Source organism: Convolutriloba macropyga, chromosome 11, assembly GCF_964194025.1.
Source record: "Convolutriloba macropyga chromosome 11, txConMacr16.3, whole genome shotgun sequence".
Lineage (NCBI taxonomy): Eukaryota > Metazoa > Xenacoelomorpha > Acoela > Convolutidae > Convolutriloba > Convolutriloba macropyga.
This window is the reverse complement of record NC_134478.1, coordinates 23,733,377-23,752,248: the sequence shown is the minus strand read 5'-3', so window position 1 is coordinate 23,752,248 and position 18,872 is coordinate 23,733,377. Positions and strand designations below refer to the sequence as shown.

The window sequence follows — 18,872 nt, the reverse complement described above, 5'->3', positions numbered from 1 at the left end:
ATTTTAAAGTGAAGTAATTGGAACTATTCTGTTTCTGCCCACAATGTTCTTTTTCTTGTCTCTCACTTACAAATTATGGAATAACTTCCTTATAAGATTCCCAATAAGATTCCTGGTGAGATTTCTTCGAACTTTGCCAATGGGAAATAGGAAATTGGCAAGAATTTTAGGAATTGGTGCACCGAGTATATAGCATATTACTATGTAACAACAGCACGTGCGCCTGGGGGTGAGTCGTAAAAGATTACTGGAGGGGGAGGCCGGATCAATCCGAGTAATTATTGTGACAGAGACGAATACAGTGAAATAATTTGATCTCAATTTGTTAATTTTTTTGCTCTTTACTTTAAATTTGTAACGATAGTCGTTGGTGTTCAACTGAAACAAACACAGTAGATCAATTTTCAATCATGTTAGTTGAAGATAGACGAAAGCTTGAGTTCAAATCATACGTCCACTATATAGAATTTGCCCGAAAATAGTCGCGGAATTGTCGAATCATAGTTGCACGTTTTTTCCACTGTCCGTTTCTTCGGATTATGCTGGTCTTTTCCTACAAATACTGTTTCTATGTCTCAAATTTGCTCACATTTTTGAATTAAGCCAACTTCTTGTCTGAGCTTGATCATTTTTTCAAACAAGTAATTTAAAACTATAAACATGCGGTTAAATATACTTGCAACAAAATAAAATAATATTTCAAATTACTTAAGTACAAATTTGAAAACATCAATTTTGTTTAAAAATCACATTGATATAATTTTCTTTCTAAAAAAAAGTAACTTTTAAAAGCTACCACGCCACTATTCAAAGGAATTTTTCATCCTGTGAGACTAATAAATATAGCTTTCTTTTCAGTCGGGATCACACGGTCTGATAAATGGTCTTACGGTTCTGAATTTTGTTGCGCTTTCAATTCATAGTCAAAAAACCTCATTTTGTCTCGAGAGTTCGAATCAAACCTGCTTTTTTGAATTATTTCTTGGCAGTTTGCACTATTTCAAAATATGGTCAACTTTTCTTCTGGACAGTCTAATTAATCAAGGCTATTTTTTGTCAGGATCAACCCGTTGATAATTCCACCACCTTGCCTGCGTAGCGAGAGGTTATTAAATTTATTAAGAAATGGAGATTTAGTTAGATCCTTTATTCATCTACAGTGGCAATGATTAAATATTTTAAAATGTTGCAAACTGAAGCCGAGTTAATCCAAACTTCTTAAGAATGTTCGACCCACAAATCGTCCACATTTTTTTTTCAATTTTCAAATCTTTAATATAACTAACTGTCTATTTCTGTCTGTACGTACCCATTGCTCAAGTCAATTCCAGTCATTGTCACCCAAAACTGATACTGTTCCTAAAAATAACAATTATTTCCCCCGAGCCGAGACTTATGGGCTGTTTTATGAGAAAAGGCATTTTTGTTATAAAAGTTTATGTCTGTTTTTGTCAAAATATCAAATTGCCTGGTTTAAATACAATTAGTGCTAATTTTTCAATTAGTGCTAATTTTTTTCAATTAGTGCTAATTTTGAATTGAATGTCTGGTGTGCACAAGAAGTGGTCGCGGCCTCAACTGATTTAATTTAAAGTAAAATTCAACTTTCGTTTCCAAAGCGTTTATGAAGGACATAAAAGTTGAAAAGTTTTTGCTGAATTGATATTCGAAACATTGTTCCGAAAAAATAGGTTTCAGATGCATAAAAGTTGTTGTGTTCATAATTTTTTGTACAACAGGGAGGCTCGTTAATGTGCGATCGCACATGATGTTCCGACCCGCGCTCGTCTACATTTTTCACTTAACTGTCAACCAAATGAAAAGAAAATCATAAATAGATCTTAACATAGAATTTAAGCAAATCATTACACAAACTACTAAATGAATTAAATATTGCCATGCCTCCTTACAGCGCTCACGATATCGGCCATTAATAAGACTACGGGACAACAAAACACAAACTACCTTAATGAGCAAAAAAAACATTTGTACTGCAAAAATTCGACATTTAAACTTAAAATCACCTAGTAACAACGTCGAAATACAATCAGATAAAAATTTAGCAACTCAAAATTTGTTTTTTCGTTGCTAAAAATCAAATGAGATTTTTTATTAATGAGACTGGGCAACAAGTTGACAAAAAGAACAAATAATAATGTGAAAATAAAAAATCAAACAAAATTTTTTAACCAATTATTTTCAAACGTCTCAAAAGACATTAGCTATTAAAGAAAAAATTCCTAATGAATTTACTAAAAAATCACTCGCAGCCAAAAAGACCTGTCTTTGTTTAGACTAAGCCACAGAAACGTACTAAAGGTGAACAAAAACTGAAAATGTTACAATTTTCAATAATACAAATTATTGAAGCCTTTAAAATCTTTCGCTGTTATCTGAATTTTGTTTTTTTTTCAAAAATTTAGAATAATTTGAGTAAAATTATGCTGAAAGATAAAATATATTCACTTGGGCTTCATTTGAAAATCATTGGGACCTGTTATTACGCAAATGTGCATGAAGAAGACAAAAGGAACACAAACATTGACCACCAACAAAACTTTTACTAAAACGCATACTGTCCAACAAATAAAACATTAGTTACGACATAGTATCAAATGACTCGCAAATTTTCGCAAAACAAGAAAATGGGTCAGGCGTCTCGATGCTGAGAAGTACATACAAGCTGGCAAATATAAAAACAAAATCTGAAAAATTTTTGAAAAAATATTTGAAAAAAATTGAAAAGTTAAGGCAATTTGTTTAAACTTTCTGCATTGAGTAACTTCTTTTTTTTCAACCCTCGGTTAGAAACTTTTGAGAGCTCTCAGCATTTTATGACTTCATGAAGAATAAAAAACAAGCAAAAACAGCCAATTGAAAAAACAATTGAGAGAGAAATGTGTCGAAGCCGTTAATAAATGAACTGTTCAGTAAAACCTTCATTTTCAAAAAAATTTTCAGTCATAAGGGAAGTTGTTTTTTTGTCAGGTTATGACTTCAAAAATGAAAAAATATTTAAAAAAAAAATATTTTAATACCACGGATTTTTTGTGAAAACCATAATACCAATAGTGATATATAATACAATACATACAATAAAACAGTACCAATAACGCGAATTTTTTTGAACAAAAAATTCAATAGCTTCCAACGGAAGACAATAAATTTTAAGTTTTAATAAATTATGCGTCAAAACAAATACAGGCAAAAACCAAAAAATCAGTAGAAAAGTGCAAGAAGACAGGGTCGAGGTCATTAAAACCATACGTTTTTCTCTGAAAAATTTATCTGTGATGAATAGAGCGTCTTCTCTAAACCAATGGGAACTGTCAATAACAGAATAATGTGATAGGATTTCAAGGGGAACCAAAATTATGAAAAAATAACCAAAATTTAAAAAAAAATTATCGAAGTCATAAAGACAATAGTTAAAAGATAAAACCGTTAAACATACTAAATTTGATTGCAGTAGAAGGAAGATGAGCCCTGTCATTGGTGGGGCTATTGAAACTTACTGTTCACAGAAACAAGTTTAACTTCTGTTAGTGTTCAAAAAAATTTTTTTTTTCGAAAATTTGTTTTTAGAGTCTTAAGAGCCATTAGCTGTACACTCAAACTACAACATAGGTTCACCTACTGCTTTTCAGGAAGCCTATTGAAAGTCGATACCATGGGACTACAAAGTTTAACTAAAATCTCGAAAAGAGTATCAAAATTTAGAAAAAAAATTACAAAAAAACTCGGTCATAACTTAGTCGGAGCCATAAAAAATATGAGCGGTTCCTTGAAAACGAGTTATTTGTTTATTGGCATCCTTGAACTATAAACGGGGTTTGTCATCAACAGAACTTTGTTTTGAAAACTGTCCAGTCTCTAAGTGACTTAAAAAAATAAGAAATGGTTTAAAATAACAGCTCTCAAATAGAAATCAGATTTTTTTATAGTAAAATTCCCCAAGAGACAAAACTAGCCTTTTTATGGGCTTCGGTCTGTTAAAAATACAAAAATGTTTCATTTGTATTATAAAATGTAATTTCGAATTAACATTTTTATAGAAAAATTCTTAATTTATACAAAAATGACACTAAATCACGCTAAGATCATGCCAAACATCACATGGTAAATTAAAAATTTAAACCTCGATAACTCGTCGAAAACAGCGAACTTCAAAAAAAACTTTTTAATTCCGAACTCTACGCTGGACGAGCTTTTTATTGATACCACTCATATTTCTCTGCGATGAATATATCGATCGGCCGAAAATGTCTGAACAAAAAAAAACCCATTTGAGTATATAGTTCCTCCCCCCACAAGTAGGGTCGGAACATTAAAGTCTCGCAAAACTGGGATACAAGTGAAGGATCGCACTCATTCAGTCGTTCATTATGTCAAAACGTATGTTTTGTTGACAAGATGAACGTTTCAATAAAATGAGGTACCTTAAACGTAACTTTGAAAACTTAAAAATAACTGACTTCCTAATAAATTTTGATAGTTTTCCGCCAGTATTATAGGAAAATGAGCACTCCAGAAGGTATAGTATTCCAATTGATCTGTTTCTGATGCTTTCGTTTGTGCAATAGAATCCACATTTTAGATGACATGGTTTTCAACCAACAGTTTACAAGTAACTGCATAATGACATAAAAAAAACCGAAAAAGAAATTATATTAACGTCACAGTGCTCATTTTCCGGATGTATTCTTTTCCACGCTGTTCAGAAAACTGTTTTAAACTGTTCCTCTTCATATTTTTTTTAATTAAAAAATTGCACAAAAAACAGATATGGTTACATTAATTTGATAACCTTGTTCTATTTTTAACAGTTTTTTTTGTGTTTTTGACTCAGATAAGCTTTTCTCACGTTAATTTGGTTGGTGCATGCATAGACAAGAACTCTAGTCAGCAGAAAAATTTTTTTACAAGATCTTGAAAGACTTTCAAAATCTCGCATGACAATGCATCATCCTACAAGATTTTACAAGATAGACTTCTTTTTAATTTTGGGAGGTTTTGCAAGATTAAACTTTTCTATCCCAAAGCGCGAATTTTATACAAAATTGTATGTGTCTGTACTTTGTCAAATTAAACATGATGAGGCCAAAATAAGGATATGATTTCAAGTTTATGTATTTTTTCGAAACATGAAAAAAAGGTGCCAGAGTTTTCGCGAAAGCGCGTTTTAGTTTGCTCTGAATCGTAAATACTGGAGCAACTTAAACTCTACTTTATTAAAGCCAGCTTACATTTGTATTGGGTTAATGGGTTGAAGCATCTGCTGCAAATATTTTGTTTATCAATTTAGAGGTCGTTTTCTGTGTTAATGATAACCTATAACGGAAAAATTTTGAATGATGTTACGAGACTGGTTTTTTGGTCTCGAGAGGAGTAGTGAAAAATGTTACAAGCTCATGACTAGTTTTATGTGGTTGAAGTGTTTACGTATGCCTTTACAAAACAATATCCACTTATTCACAGATTATTTTATCAGAGAGATTTTGCATTTGAACATTTTATTGCGTTAAGATTTGTTGAGTTCAAAACTTCAGCCAATTTCTAACTAAATTATTTATCGAAAAAAATTTAAAAATTACGACTGGTTTTAACTCCCACTTCTTCGTATTCAGCTGTATCTATTGATTCCAGCTGGTTTTCGTTCCTTGAAGAAATATCGACAACCGCTTTGGAAAATTTGTTTCAAATACCTTGTGAAAGGGCTACAAATAAGGCCAGAGATCAAATTTAATAAGAATGATCAAAACTTCAAAATCCTCGAGATTTCAGAGTCATCGTGTTTATATACATTGAAAAAAGGTGTGTTGGAAATGACATAAAATTCCATTCCACCTTGTTAAAAGAGTACTATATTTAAAAAAAAACATTCTTCTGAATCTCGCATCTGTGCACTGGATTGTAAGTAAAGTTCACAGCCCATACTTATAAACGGTCTCTTTATTACCCCTGTGAGCTACACTTACGTCAGCGATTTGAGCTGTTTAACAATTTGAAAAGCGAGAAAACGTGTGGTAAACACAAGAAAAATGTGAGATCGGATTACGCATGTTTGCACGTATTAAGTACAGCGACAAAACGCAAACGTTAGAATCGCTTACGAAGAACTGTTAAAGTAATTCACAAATCCGTAAGCATTATTCAGCAGCGACTAATTGTTGCAAGGACTACAAATTTACATTTTTGCTGTCAAATAGATGGTACCGTAAACTTACATCTGGCTTTGACCTGGCTGGAACGTTGCTGGATTGACTCTGAAACAAACACGGATTAATTTAAGAGAATATACATTTTTCAAAATTGTTGTGTACCTTGATTTCTTTATAATTGTTTCAATGCAGTGAATTAAATGGCGTTAGGAATTTTATACTAGCATCTTTTGTAGATTGATATAAATGTGTCTCCAATCAAAAACACTTGAATTGGTTTTTTTTTCATATGACAATGTAGTCGTTTTGAATCAAATTCGGATAAGTTATCGTCGTACGTGATGATTCCTTGATTACAAGGAGATATGAATTTAAACTTAAAACCGAAGAAAAAATTTTTCATGTTTATCAATTCTTAAATGTCAAGTCATCTTTTTAATAAGTAAATTTTAAAACTAAGACTAATTTCTTGTACCTATGTGTCACTGGCGATGTATTTGACGTTTCCACACGCAGTTTTTACGTATGAACAGAAAGCATAATATCATCATGGTTGGAGTGTAGTGTCAGTTAGTTTCGCTTAAAAGACCAAACTTTCTCCCCATTTACAAAACTGCTTGACAATGAAAAAAATGCACTAATCTGTCACGTCACTAAAAAAATGCATATAAGTTGATCGGAAAAGGCAGGTAAATAAATTGCAAGTAAATTGTTCTTCGGGAAAATTCATCTAAAAATGACATTCAAATATCTTTCACTACTGGGAATTCTAAGTAAAATTACCCGCAGTATATACCTAGCATTGGTGGTTGTACCTCTTAGTGTTACCGCGTATATGAACAATCTATTTAAGTGTGCTATTCAAATCTATCCAGCGAGAAACTTTATTACGTCATTATTTCTTAACCATGTAAGCCTTACAAAAGATTAAATGCACACAAAATACGTTCCATTTGGCATTGAAAGCTCGGAAAAAGTTCGTTAAACATAATTTTCGTTGAGCCTACTAATATACTGAATCGATTGCGCTCTTTTTAGGCTTAATATTTTTATGTTTCGAAAACGTATCGGTGACCAATCTGAGTCGAAAATCGGCTCAGACAAAATACCTGCTAAAAAAGATCAAGCTAGATTTGCCTTCAAGTAAAACGATGCTTTTGCCTTTAAAACGAGGTGGATTTACAGTTGCTTATCTATATGAATTGAAGTTCCGATGAATTAACATTATCGAGCGAAAGAGTGTTTTCCGTCACCTTTATTTTGGTACCGCTCCCCCTATCAGGGCAAATTGAATATCAGGGCCAAATGTCAAAAATAAGCTAGCTGCTCGTCGCATGAACACGCTACAATAAAACGGGGTATGCGCAATTGAGAAACTATTTGCACATTTGAATGCCCTCGACGAGAGAGAATGTCCACGCGGGTGATCTTCATTTAGTGAATCACTTAGAATGTCAGTTTAAACAAAATTTATTGCAATTATATTCAGTTATATTCAATTAAACCCTCTGAGAAGCACCACATCGATTCCATATGCAGAGTCAAAAGATAACAGACGAGAACAAGACGATCAGCACACTACATTGAAGTTGCGAAACGACTCAAGACTCAGATTGAAACCATTTGAGATTTTCAGACGCCGACAGTTTCGCCCTTCTAGCTCTTGCCTCTCAACGAGTGGGATCAAGTGGAGAAGGACCAACTCGAAGTAGCCCTCGTCAGTTCTTCCGAGTTAGACCAAATTGCGGATTCAATGTATATCATCAACAAAAAACTGTAAGACTCGTCAAAAATTTAACTTTGATGTTGTATGTTGATAAAAAACTGGTGCTTTAACCGGCAAATCTAGCCTCCCAGAACCCATTTCCTATCCCATATAACAAAATTTTTCGAGTTCACCGGTCACCAATAACCTACCCCTTAAATTTTTTTTTGAAAAACAAGAATTTTGACAAATTTTTGTCAAAATCCAGAATTAATCAAATGGCGGTGTTTTTTTTCGCTGATCTTGACATAAAAGCGTAGCAAAAAAACTTTAAATTTTTGAAAAATTTGACCAAATTTGAAAAAATTTTTTTGTCCCTATTATTTTAAAGGAAAATTATTAAATGCGGATGTAACAATTGCATAAAGTTGTCGATTTAAAAAAAAGACAATTTGGTCAAGTTTTTCAAGTTTTTTCTCAAATAAGCGCTTATTCTTGGTAACTCGTGAAAATCGTGCATTTAACATCAAGGCTCGGAGTTTGAGCAAAGCTCAAATCATTTATGTTGTAAAAACATTATATGGTTTTCATATTAGCTGCAAGTTCACGTCATCACGCCATAAAAACTGCGCCTCAAGTAACACAAAATCGTTACAAACGTAACGTTTACGCATTACCGGGTCTAAGTTTCAACCCTAACGCTTTGAAAGTCCGAAAAACAGCGCAGTTCCAGTTGAGTCATTTCTTTCATGATAAGAAGCGCCTAGTTATATGGCATGATGAAGTGAACAATTCGCTTTCACGTCATCGAAGCAACAACAATAAGCCTTTAACACCTTCACAGCTTATTGCAGTGCTTGAAAACTATCAGGAGCGCATAGAAGCTATTGTGTATTGCCCCAGAGAGGGAACTCCTGATATTTCTGATCAGCTCAAGCGTAGTACTCTAGTTACCATACACTTAGTGAAAGGCATTGTGTCTAGACGTAAACAGAAAGATCCTAGTTTACTTAAAGAGTACAGAGTATTACACCAAAGGCCTGCGCTTGAGCTGAAATCACTCACGATTGTCTTAGCTCATAAGAACAACCTCCGGTCCTTAATAACACGCTCCCGACCAAAATAACTTTCAAAGCGCCGCCGTAAAACGTTACGCACCCATCATGCGTTCGAGGAGGCGGAACTCACACAAGCCTTTGATAACCTGAATGTCACTTAGTCTTGCGTTGTTGTGGGAGTCTACCCGCTGACTGGCGGTGTGACTTAGTTTACTCACGAGTTACGGGTTAGTTTGTGGTTGGTTCTCTCCGATAGCGCTTTACTAAACGTTTTGCTCTCCCCATCCTTTGAGTTATTCACTACCGTTCGTTTTCCGCAGGTTATCTGGTTTCATTTTTCCGTTTCCGTCGTTTTTTTTCCATATCACCTTGTTTTTTTCTATTCCCCGTTTATCTGTTGTATGATGTAGTATGTCGAATTTTTGCTGTAGTAAAATTTCTTTCTGCTAGTATGCTGGTTTGTTGTTTAGTCTCGTTCCTTGTAGGGTGTGACTTAAGTTCATTCTAGAGTTACGGCTGGTTTGTTTCGTGACTTTCACCACACTTGTTTGCTAGCATATTGTTGTAGCTTTATTAATTTTCGTAGTATGCCTTTTTGTTGTCTGGGTAGGGTGGTTTGCTAGGGTGTGACTTAAGTTTGTTCTGGAGTTACGGCTAGTAACTTTCCTGACCTTTGCGACTTTTGGTTATACTACATCGTTGCCGTAAATTGTTTAATGTTTTGATGCCGTCGATAAAGCGCCATAATGTTTTGTGCTAGTTTACCTTGCAGTAGCTCTTCTCCTTCTTTCTAGGGTGTGACTTAAGTTTATTTTGGAGTTACGGCTAGCTTGTTTGGTTGAATTGGTTGCTGTGGTCTGCTAGCATTGATCTCCCCGCCTCCTCGTTTGTACTTTCCGCCCCACCCGTGCCGTTTTCCCGTTTCGTCGCGCGCCATCCGCCCGACGTTTCCGCCCCGCCCGTGCCGTTTTCCCGTTTCGTCGCGCGCCATCCGCCCGACGTTTCCGCCCCGCCCGTGCCGTTCTCCCGTTTCGTTGCGCGCCATTCGCCCGACGCTCCCGTTTGTCCGTCCGGTTTCCCGTTGCGTATTGCGTTACTCGTTCGGCGTCCCTTCCCGTCCGTCCGGTCTCCCGTCCTGTCCCGTTTCGCGCTTCCTGCGCACCGTTCTTTCTTTCTTTCGCCGGGTACTATTGTACTCGACGAACTTCTTCGCTCATTGGCGGTTTGCTAGGCTAACCGTCACACTAGGGTTCGGTATAACCCATTTGTGTTGTGCTGTTGCATGTCTGTGTACTTTATAATAGTACTAAATTAAAATTGTGGTTCCTGTTTTTCTTAAGATCATGACAACTTTGCAGGACAAATTCAAAAAACTTTATAGTGCAAGAGCAAAATTAGAGGCTGAACTTAATAACATCTATAGGGAAATTAACAATGCTGTTGATAAGCAAGATAGGAAAGTTAAGATCGAACGTCTGATTGTGAAGTGCAAAGATGCTTTTACTAGAGTAGTTGATAGGAATGAAGAGCTCTTTGATCTGGCACAAAAGACTGAAGATCCAGACGCCGCCTGTAAGAGGCTTGAGAAATGGTTAGAGACTGTAACAAAGAAAACTGACGAGTTCATTGCTGCTGCTCGAGGGTAAATCAATTCGGTCCAAGACAAAGAGACAGCAGAGATGTATACCTCTCACCACTCAAGATCAGGTTCGCATATGACTTCCTCAAAAAGATCAAGTCAGCGTCAACGAGACTTAGAATTATCAAGACTAAAAACGGAGGAACTTGAGAAACAACATGAGGCAAAGCTTCGCATTGCTAGACAACGTCTTGAAATTGAAAAACAAACGAAATTGCCGGAATTAGAAATTGAGCAGCTTGAGGAGGATCATCGCAAGGAAGTAGCTGCTGCAGCCCTTGAGGAAATTGAGTTGATGACAAAATCAGCAACAGACGGGTCTGGTACAAGCGAAATGAGAGGGCTCTTTACGGAAAGAAGTTCAGTCAAGATCAAGAAACTCGTTCAAGATTGGGTTAATTCGTCACCGGCCGGGAACATGGCAGATGTTGCAAACGAACCGAGTTTGCACTTTTCTGGTTCCATCGCCCAATCCAACCAAGCAATTGTCCAACGACCTTCTTCAGCTCAACTTCCAAACTCACACTTCAATCTCAATACACATGATCAAGTTGAGGCCAACATCAACGTCCCTGTCCATGAACCAAGTAGTAGAACCAATGTAACCAATGATGCACATGTTGCAAAAAACATCATGCAAGAGCAACGACAGCATCAATTTACGCCTACATCACCACCGATAAACTTTGGTATGCCTACTCAACTAAACGCCCCAAACACAGCCCGACAACTGTCTCAAGCAACAATGCACTTCGATGGTTTACAGTTAGATCATCAATTCCCTCGCAGGTCGAACATGCCGGGACAGTTGAATTTAGTCAGCCCTTCGCGTTCACTACCTTTAAGTACATTTGTTAATGCTCCGCTAGCAGTTAATCCGCAACAGGCACACATAAATGTACCAGCCCCTCAACCCCCCGTTATAAACCCCGCACCACCGCATTTTCCGTTAATCCCACCAGCATTCCGCTTTCCTCCTTCACCGCCACAAGCACTCCCACTACAAGCCACTAACCCCGTGGCGAATAATGTCAATCTGTTACCCCATTCTCCGCCTGCACCATTCATTTCCTCCGCAAACAATTTCGTGCCTCAATTAATTCATCCACCACCTCCAAAAAAGAGTTTTCAGCCCCAAAACATTGTACCCATAACCCACGCACCTCCTGCTGCTCCAGATCCAACTGTCTGGCGTTTTCCAGCAGCAGTCCCACCTAATGCAGTACCACTTGTACGTACATCTGCAAATTTATACACCGTACAACCGGCCCCGTTAATCAACCCTCATATAGCTACATCGCACCGTTCCCCTCATGTACAAGCAGCAGCAGGCACTCAAAATTACGTAACATCAGATTTCATGCAAGCGAATCCATTTAGTTCTTCCACAGGTACCGCCCCCACCTTTGTCACTCCGATCATTCCGCCAATGTATGGAGCTACCGTTCCGAACCCGTTGTGTTGGGGTGGTCCGCCGCATGCCACACCTTCGGCTCCTTCTTTGGACTCTGCGGATTTGATAAAGCAATTGGCGGACGCAATTACTTGTAAGACGAACGATCCACTGCCTGAGTGGAAGTTGTCACAGTACAATGGTGATCCCCTGCAGTGGCACGAATGGTTCGGACAATTTAAAAGCGCCATAGACGCACAGTCCTTAACTGATGACGTCAAGTTAACATACTTAAAAATGCTTGTAACTGGAAAAGCTAAAACCGCCATCGCTGAGTTCGCATACTGCGGTGTAATGTATAAGGACGCACTTAAGACACTCGAACGTAAAATTGGCCAACCACAGGCAGTAGTCAGTGCACACTTAGAAAAACTCAGCTCTTTTCCACCACTAAAGATGCACAATAGTGACAACATCATAAACTATTCTGCAACAATTTCCAGTCTTGTTGGGGTCTTTAAATCACTTTCATATGACGCAGACCTTAAGAGCGCCTCACTTATCAACACCACTTCTCGTGCAAAAATTGCCGCCCAATCTGAAAGAGTCTTGGTCACTCTTCACAGTGAAGAAACATTGGGTTAAGCCAACACTCCTTGACTTCAACGATTGGTTGAAGGAAAAGGCCAAGGCACATGATTTAATGAAACAAACTTCATCGAAGGCAAGAACTGAGGACAACACCAACTCAGTAGTAAAGACCAAAGTAGCCTCAAGAACCTTTGCTGCTAATACACAAACTAAGGGCACTCAGAGACCAGCCTCAACATCGGCAGAGTCTGCAACCCCTCGCTGCAACGTGTGTAAAGGTATCCACCGCATCTGGGAGTGTAGGTTATTTAAAGAAAAGTCTCCCACTCAGCGAGCAAAGGTAGTGGCTGAAGCAAAACTGTGTTTCTCATGTTTGAGAGAAAAGCATATGTTCAGGCAATGCCCAAACCCCAGGAAATGTAGGAAGGACGATTGCAACAGCTCCCATAATACTCTTCTCCATGGAGCTGAGAGGGTTTATCCATCAAAATCCCCTCCAAACAACAACAACAATAATTCTAATGCTGGTGCAAATCAAAGTAAACTTCCTAGTGTCCAGTCATCCAGTAAGACCACCACTTTGTCATCTGTGAGTTATGTGAAAGGCCTCCTTCAGGTGACTGAATAACAGTTAAAGAGCTCTTCCGGTAAAGATACCACGGCTTTAGTTTTGTGTGATACCGCTTGCAGTAACTCTTGGGTGTCCAATGATCTTGCATATAGACTTGGTTTGCACGGTACAGCATTGAAACTAACAGTCAAGGGTATAAATACCGAGGAGGTTGTAGACACTAAGTTAGTTGAACTAATTGTAACACCACGCGACAACCGAGCATTTGAACCCTTTAAAGTCAGCCCTTACGTAAAGGAAAATTTGAATGTAGGCGCCGATGTAATTAACATTAAAGCACTTCAGGAAACATACCCGCACCTAGCAGTTCTAGACCCAGTTACATATTGCTATGGAAACATCGAGATGATACTTGGACAGGATGTGTATCATGCCATCCGCCCCTTAGAGTACTTCGCTGCCGACGAGAAGTCCTCGCCCTTCGCTGTTCGCTTGCCCATAGGTTGGGTTCTAAGCGGCCCTCTACCGTCGTCTTCAGGTTTAGTCTCGACTTGTTTCAAAGCTAATATGGAGCAGGATTTTGAACTCGCTAGTCAGGTAAAATCTTGGTACGACATGGAGTCGTACGGCGCACTTAAGCAAGTAGACCCACGATCCGCCTCGGATGCGCGTGCGCATGAAATTCTTGAAAACACCACTGTGCACAATGGAAAAAGGTACGATGTAGGAATGCTATGGGCTGAAGATAACATCGAACTGCCCAACAATTACTTCTCAGCGCTGGTTCAATTGAAATCTTTGGAAAAGCGGCTTACGAAAGACCAGACTTTAAAGTAAAAGTACTCGAATACCATCAAAGAGGACTTAGACAAAGTCTACGTAGTAAGGGTCAAAGATGCTCATAAGGTTGAAAGTCGCTCGGAACGAGAGTGGTACCTACCACACCATCCGGTTGTTAACCCGAACAAGCCGGGCAAGGTTCGTAGGGTGCTATACGGAGCGGCAAAATTCCATGGCGCAACTCTTAATAAGTCATTACTCACCGGACCTGACCTACTGCAAAACCTAATACATGTACTTCTACGGTTCAGACAACATCCATTTGCCGTATCCGCCGACATCGAGAGAATGTTCCTCCAAGTTGGAGTGTTGCCATGTGATCAACCATCATTGCGCTTGTTGTGGCGGGAGGACCCCACATCAAATGTTGTGGTACACCAGGATACGCGCCACATCTTTGGGGCAAAAGATTCGCCCAGCTGCGCTAACTACGCACTTCAGCGCACGGCACGCGATAATGCTAAGGAGTACCCAGAAGCTGCGAAAGCCGTCCTTGAGAACTTCTACATGGACGATTACTTGGACTCAGTGGAATCCCCCGAAAGGGCCCTCATTAGGTCGAAGGAATTGGTACATCTTCTCCATCTAGGTGGGTTCAAGCTTACTAAGTTTGTAAGCAATGTACCAGATCTGGCTGACCGAATTGATGGGTCTGCTCAATCCACTGAACCGAAGGTCATCGTTTCATCCAAGGAGGAATCAATGCACGTGCTTGGGCTTAAGGGGGATCACAACAACGATTCTCTGGTTGTGAGTAGGGGTACTAACAGCACCATCATGAAAAGTTTAACACAGCGCTTGGTCTTAAGTCTTGTGTCAAAGGTCTACGACCCAATTGGTCTTGTCGCACCGTTCACTGTTGGTGCTAGGTTAATATTGAAAGACATTTGGCGTGTCAATGGACAAAGTTGGGATGATGAGTTACCTAAAGACACAGTTGACAGATTCCTTGCCTGGTGTGTTGAACTGCCGCGGTTAGCTGAGATCACTATACCGAGAAGTTACTTTTCAGGGCCATTCCAATATCTTGAACTCCACATGTTCGGTGATAGCTCGCAAGACGTATTCAGCGCAGTAGGTTTTCTTAGGGCTCAAGTAACTTGCAACTCCGGGGAGATTATAACAGAGCTGGCGTTTGTCTTGGGCAAGGCCCGTGTTGCACCTATGAAGGTAATGACAGTTCCTAAGTTGGAATTACAGGCCGCTCTCCTCGCTGCCCGTTTAAAAAGGGAAATCTGCCGAGCATTAACGGTTACTGTGGACAAAGTCTTTATGTGGACAGATAGTACCATCGTCTTGCAGTGGATAAACTCAACGAACAAACACCCCATCTTCATTGCAAATCGTGTTAGTGAAACCCTGGAGAACACCAGCGTTGACCAATTGAACCACGTCGCCACTTGTGATAATCCGGCAGATGCTGGCACGCGTGGCATGTCCGCTGAAGTTTTGCAATCAAGTAGCTGGGTGAGGGGTCCTGACTTCTTGAGAACTAAGCAATTCCCTTTTGTACCAAATACTGACGTCGTTGACAACATCAAGCTCGGCGTTGTAACTAAGGAACAAGATGATGACTCCATCTCATCTCTAGCCACATCCGTAACCAAGCCCCCTAAGGAAAAAAGAATTAATCTAATCTCGTTTGATAAGTTCAGTTCTTATCAAAAATTACTTCGTGTCACCGCATATGTGCTCCGTCTTTTACCATCTCATGAAAGTTACCGTACCGTAGACGGCAGCATAGCCGACCCTGTTGAACTTGACGAAGCCGAGCGTCATCTCCAGTACTTGGTTCAAGGAGAGTCCTTTAATACTGAAAGAAAGGATCTTCTTGACAACAAATCCGTTAAGAAGAGCAGCCGCATTGCTCAGTTTACTCCGTTCATTGGGCCCCATGGTCTCATCCGTTCTTCTGGTCAACTCCGACGACTAGTGGAAATTGACTTTGACACTAAGCATCCTATCGTACTGGATGCGCGTCATACTTTTGTTGAATTGTTTCTGCGGCATACTCATTTGAAGAACAACCATCAGGGCATTGATTACTTAAGGTCAAAGGTACAGGAACGTTATGCCATCCTAAAACTACGTTCCACACTGCGTTCAATCAACTCAAACTGCGTCTTGTGTAGAAAGTTCCGTGCAGCAACCATTCAACCTATCATGACAGACCTCCCAATGGAGAGACTCGCATACCAGTCTCCTCCCTTTACCAATACCGGGGTTGATTACTTCGGCCCATTCTACGTCACAGTTCGTCGGACTACCGAGAAGAGGTGGGGATTTCTCTTCACTTGTCTCACTACTCTTGCTGTCCATGTTGAAGTGGTCCCGTCCATGGACACTAGTTCCTGTGTAATGGGAGTGGAGCGGTTCGTCTCCCGTCGGGGTACTCCTGCTATGATTTGGTCGGATAATGGTACGAACTTCATTGGAGCGGAGAAAGAGCTCCGTGAATGTGTGGAAAAATGGAATACGCTTAACATTGCTGCCGAACTTGCACATAAGGTCATTAAGTGGAGGTTCAATCCACCCAGTGCGCCACACCAAGGTGGCATCTGGGAGAGGTTAGTTCGTAGTTTTAAAAGAGTACTGTACACTATTCTCGGTATGCGTCGCCTCACAGATGAGGTGTTGAACACTACTTTTTGTCTTGTTGAATACGCACTAAACTCACGTCCTTTAACGTCCGTAAGCGCCGACCCGTCCGACCTAGGCGCAATAACACCTAATCATTTTCCACTCGGTAACCAAGCAACCAGAATTCCGTCTATCGTTGGCGTCGACGAGTTCGATCATCGTAAGCGATACGCCCGTGCACAGTCATACGCCAATGCAATTTGGGCACGTTGGCTCAAGGAGTATGTACCTGCGTTGAACCGTAGATCTAAGTGGCAGACGCTTGCCGAGCAACACCTCAAGGTCGGTGATTTAGTTTGGATCGTTGAAAAAAGCAACCCTAGGGGTTACTATCCAACCGCTCGGATTGAGGAACTTCAGTACGGCTCCGACAGCGTCGCCCGCTCCGCCGTCTTACGCACGTCATCCGGATCGCTCGTCCGCCCACTCGTTGAGCTTGTACCGATCCTCCCAACATTTTCTTCCGGGCCGGAGGATGTTACCGCGTAAATGAACAATCTATTTAAGTGTGCTATTCAAATCTATCCAGCGAGAAACTTTTTTTACGTCATTATTTCTTAACCATGTAAGCCTTACAAAAGATTAAATGCACACAAAAAACGTTCTATTTGGCATTGAAAGCTCGGAAAAAGTTTGTTAAACATAATTTTCGTTGAGCCTACTAATATACTGAATCGATTGCGCTCTTTTTAGGCTTAATATTTTTATGTTTCGAAAACGTATCGGTGACCAATCTGAGTCGAAAATCGGCTCAGACAAAATACCTGCTAAAAAAGATCAAGCTAGATTTGTTTTCAAGTAAAACGATGCTTTTGCCTTTAAAACGTTGTGGATTTACAGTTGCTTATCTATATGAATTGAAGTTCCGATGAATTAACATTATCGAGCGAAAGAGTGTTTTCCGTCACCTTTACTTAGAATTATTCCTGCAAAAGTCTAGGTTGTATTACCTGACAATTTTCTGGAAGATTAACCTAGAATTTTGTTTGTGCAGGTAAAGTCCTCGGAAGGTTATTAATAACTAATTAGTAAGTTTCAAAATAGTCTAACAGACCAAATAATGTTAACTGACGACTTGTTTACTCAGATTAACGATTAAATGAGGTTTATGACAAATGGAGATTGACAAATTCAAGAAATTCAAATAGAGATTGAAAAGTCATAGTTCTGAGGAGTAATTTCATATATAAAAGCAATGGATACCTATATTTCAATCGTTGAGGCGTTTTGTACAAAGATACATGAACAATTCAAGAATGAACCGTTAACAATGAAGGCAAACGACAATTATTGGTGTTAGTAACTTATGTTGGCGAGGGGGGGACGTCCTTAGGACAATTATGACTTCGTACAATTAAAATAAAATTATATTTTTTGTTTCACTTGTTTTGATAAAATGAAAGAGTTTTCAAGAAATCGACTAATTCAATCAGAGTTTGGGATGATTATGTTTTGTCAGTTTTTTGACGTTTGTTTTCCAAAATCGAGGAAAAGTCAACTGTCCTTGAATTTGCTTTGAAGGATTGAAAAGAATGAATAAAACTGTTGAAGTGCAAAGTTTTGAATCATCCATCCAGCTCAATTATGAAATTAAAGACAACGGTAGTCGAAATAGAGGGCTACAAACCCAAATTGATGGTAATTAAAAACGAGCTACTTAATTTATTTACTAAAAACCAACCAAATTAAACAAAATGCAAAATGAGAGCAAGAGGGCATTACGACGAACATCTGCGAAATAATATGAATAATTGATTAAAACAGTTTGTTGACACTGAGCAGCAGCAAATGCATTTTGAAGAATCAACTGGCAAGTCAAATTTTGGCATATAACACAATCGAAGAGTCTTTGAGTTTGAGATTTAGTCGCGAAAAAACTTGCTCAGCTTTACGATGGGTCTAATGCGTTCCACACTCGTAGTTTGCAGCTTGACTGATCGGCCGATTCCATCATCTCCTTGTAAAACATGCACTACTATGGCAACAGGTCAAAGTCCTTAAGGACTGAAGTCTTCAAGGATCCATACTAAATCATCGACCTTCAGATCACTTGATAAAATTTTGTTCCTTTTGGAACGAACCTGTTGGCCTGGACGATGCTTTCGCAAAAATCGATCCCAGAATTGATTAGCTATTTTCTGCGATGCGCGCCTGGCTTTTGAGATGTTCTTTTCGTCTGCGAAGAAAACAGCAGGACGCAGATTGACAGAAGACCTATCTATAAAAAGTGGTTAAGCTTAACAGGTGAGGAACCAATTATTTCGCTTGAAATGT

At 39.0% G+C, this 18,872-nt stretch overlaps 2 protein-coding genes across 5 annotated transcripts in view; both read right to left on the bottom strand.

Annotated features, from left to right (window-relative positions):
* Window positions 1–5,750, bottom strand: part of LOC142349646 (zinc finger FYVE domain-containing protein 1-like) — a 482,388-nt gene extending 476,638 nt beyond the window's left edge. For all 3 annotated transcript variants that reach the window (XM_075401359.1, XM_075401358.1, XM_075401360.1), the window contains exon 1: window positions 5,741–5,750. The gene's annotated coding sequence lies outside the window, so the exon portion shown is untranslated. The remainder of the gene's footprint in view (window positions 1–5,740) is intronic.
* The window catches only part of LOC142349648 (uncharacterized), a 105,099-nt gene that overhangs the window by 28,852 nt on the left and 57,375 nt on the right, over window positions 1–18,872 (bottom strand). For both annotated transcript variants that reach the window (XM_075401364.1, XM_075401365.1), the window contains exons 5-6: window positions 6,228–6,266; window positions 1,310–1,359 (exon numbers count right to left, since the gene is read on the bottom strand). In XM_075401364.1, coding sequence (XP_075257479.1) covers window positions 1,310–1,359; window positions 6,228–6,266 — 89 coding nt within the window. The remainder of the gene's footprint in view (window positions 1–1,309; window positions 1,360–6,227; window positions 6,267–18,872) is intronic.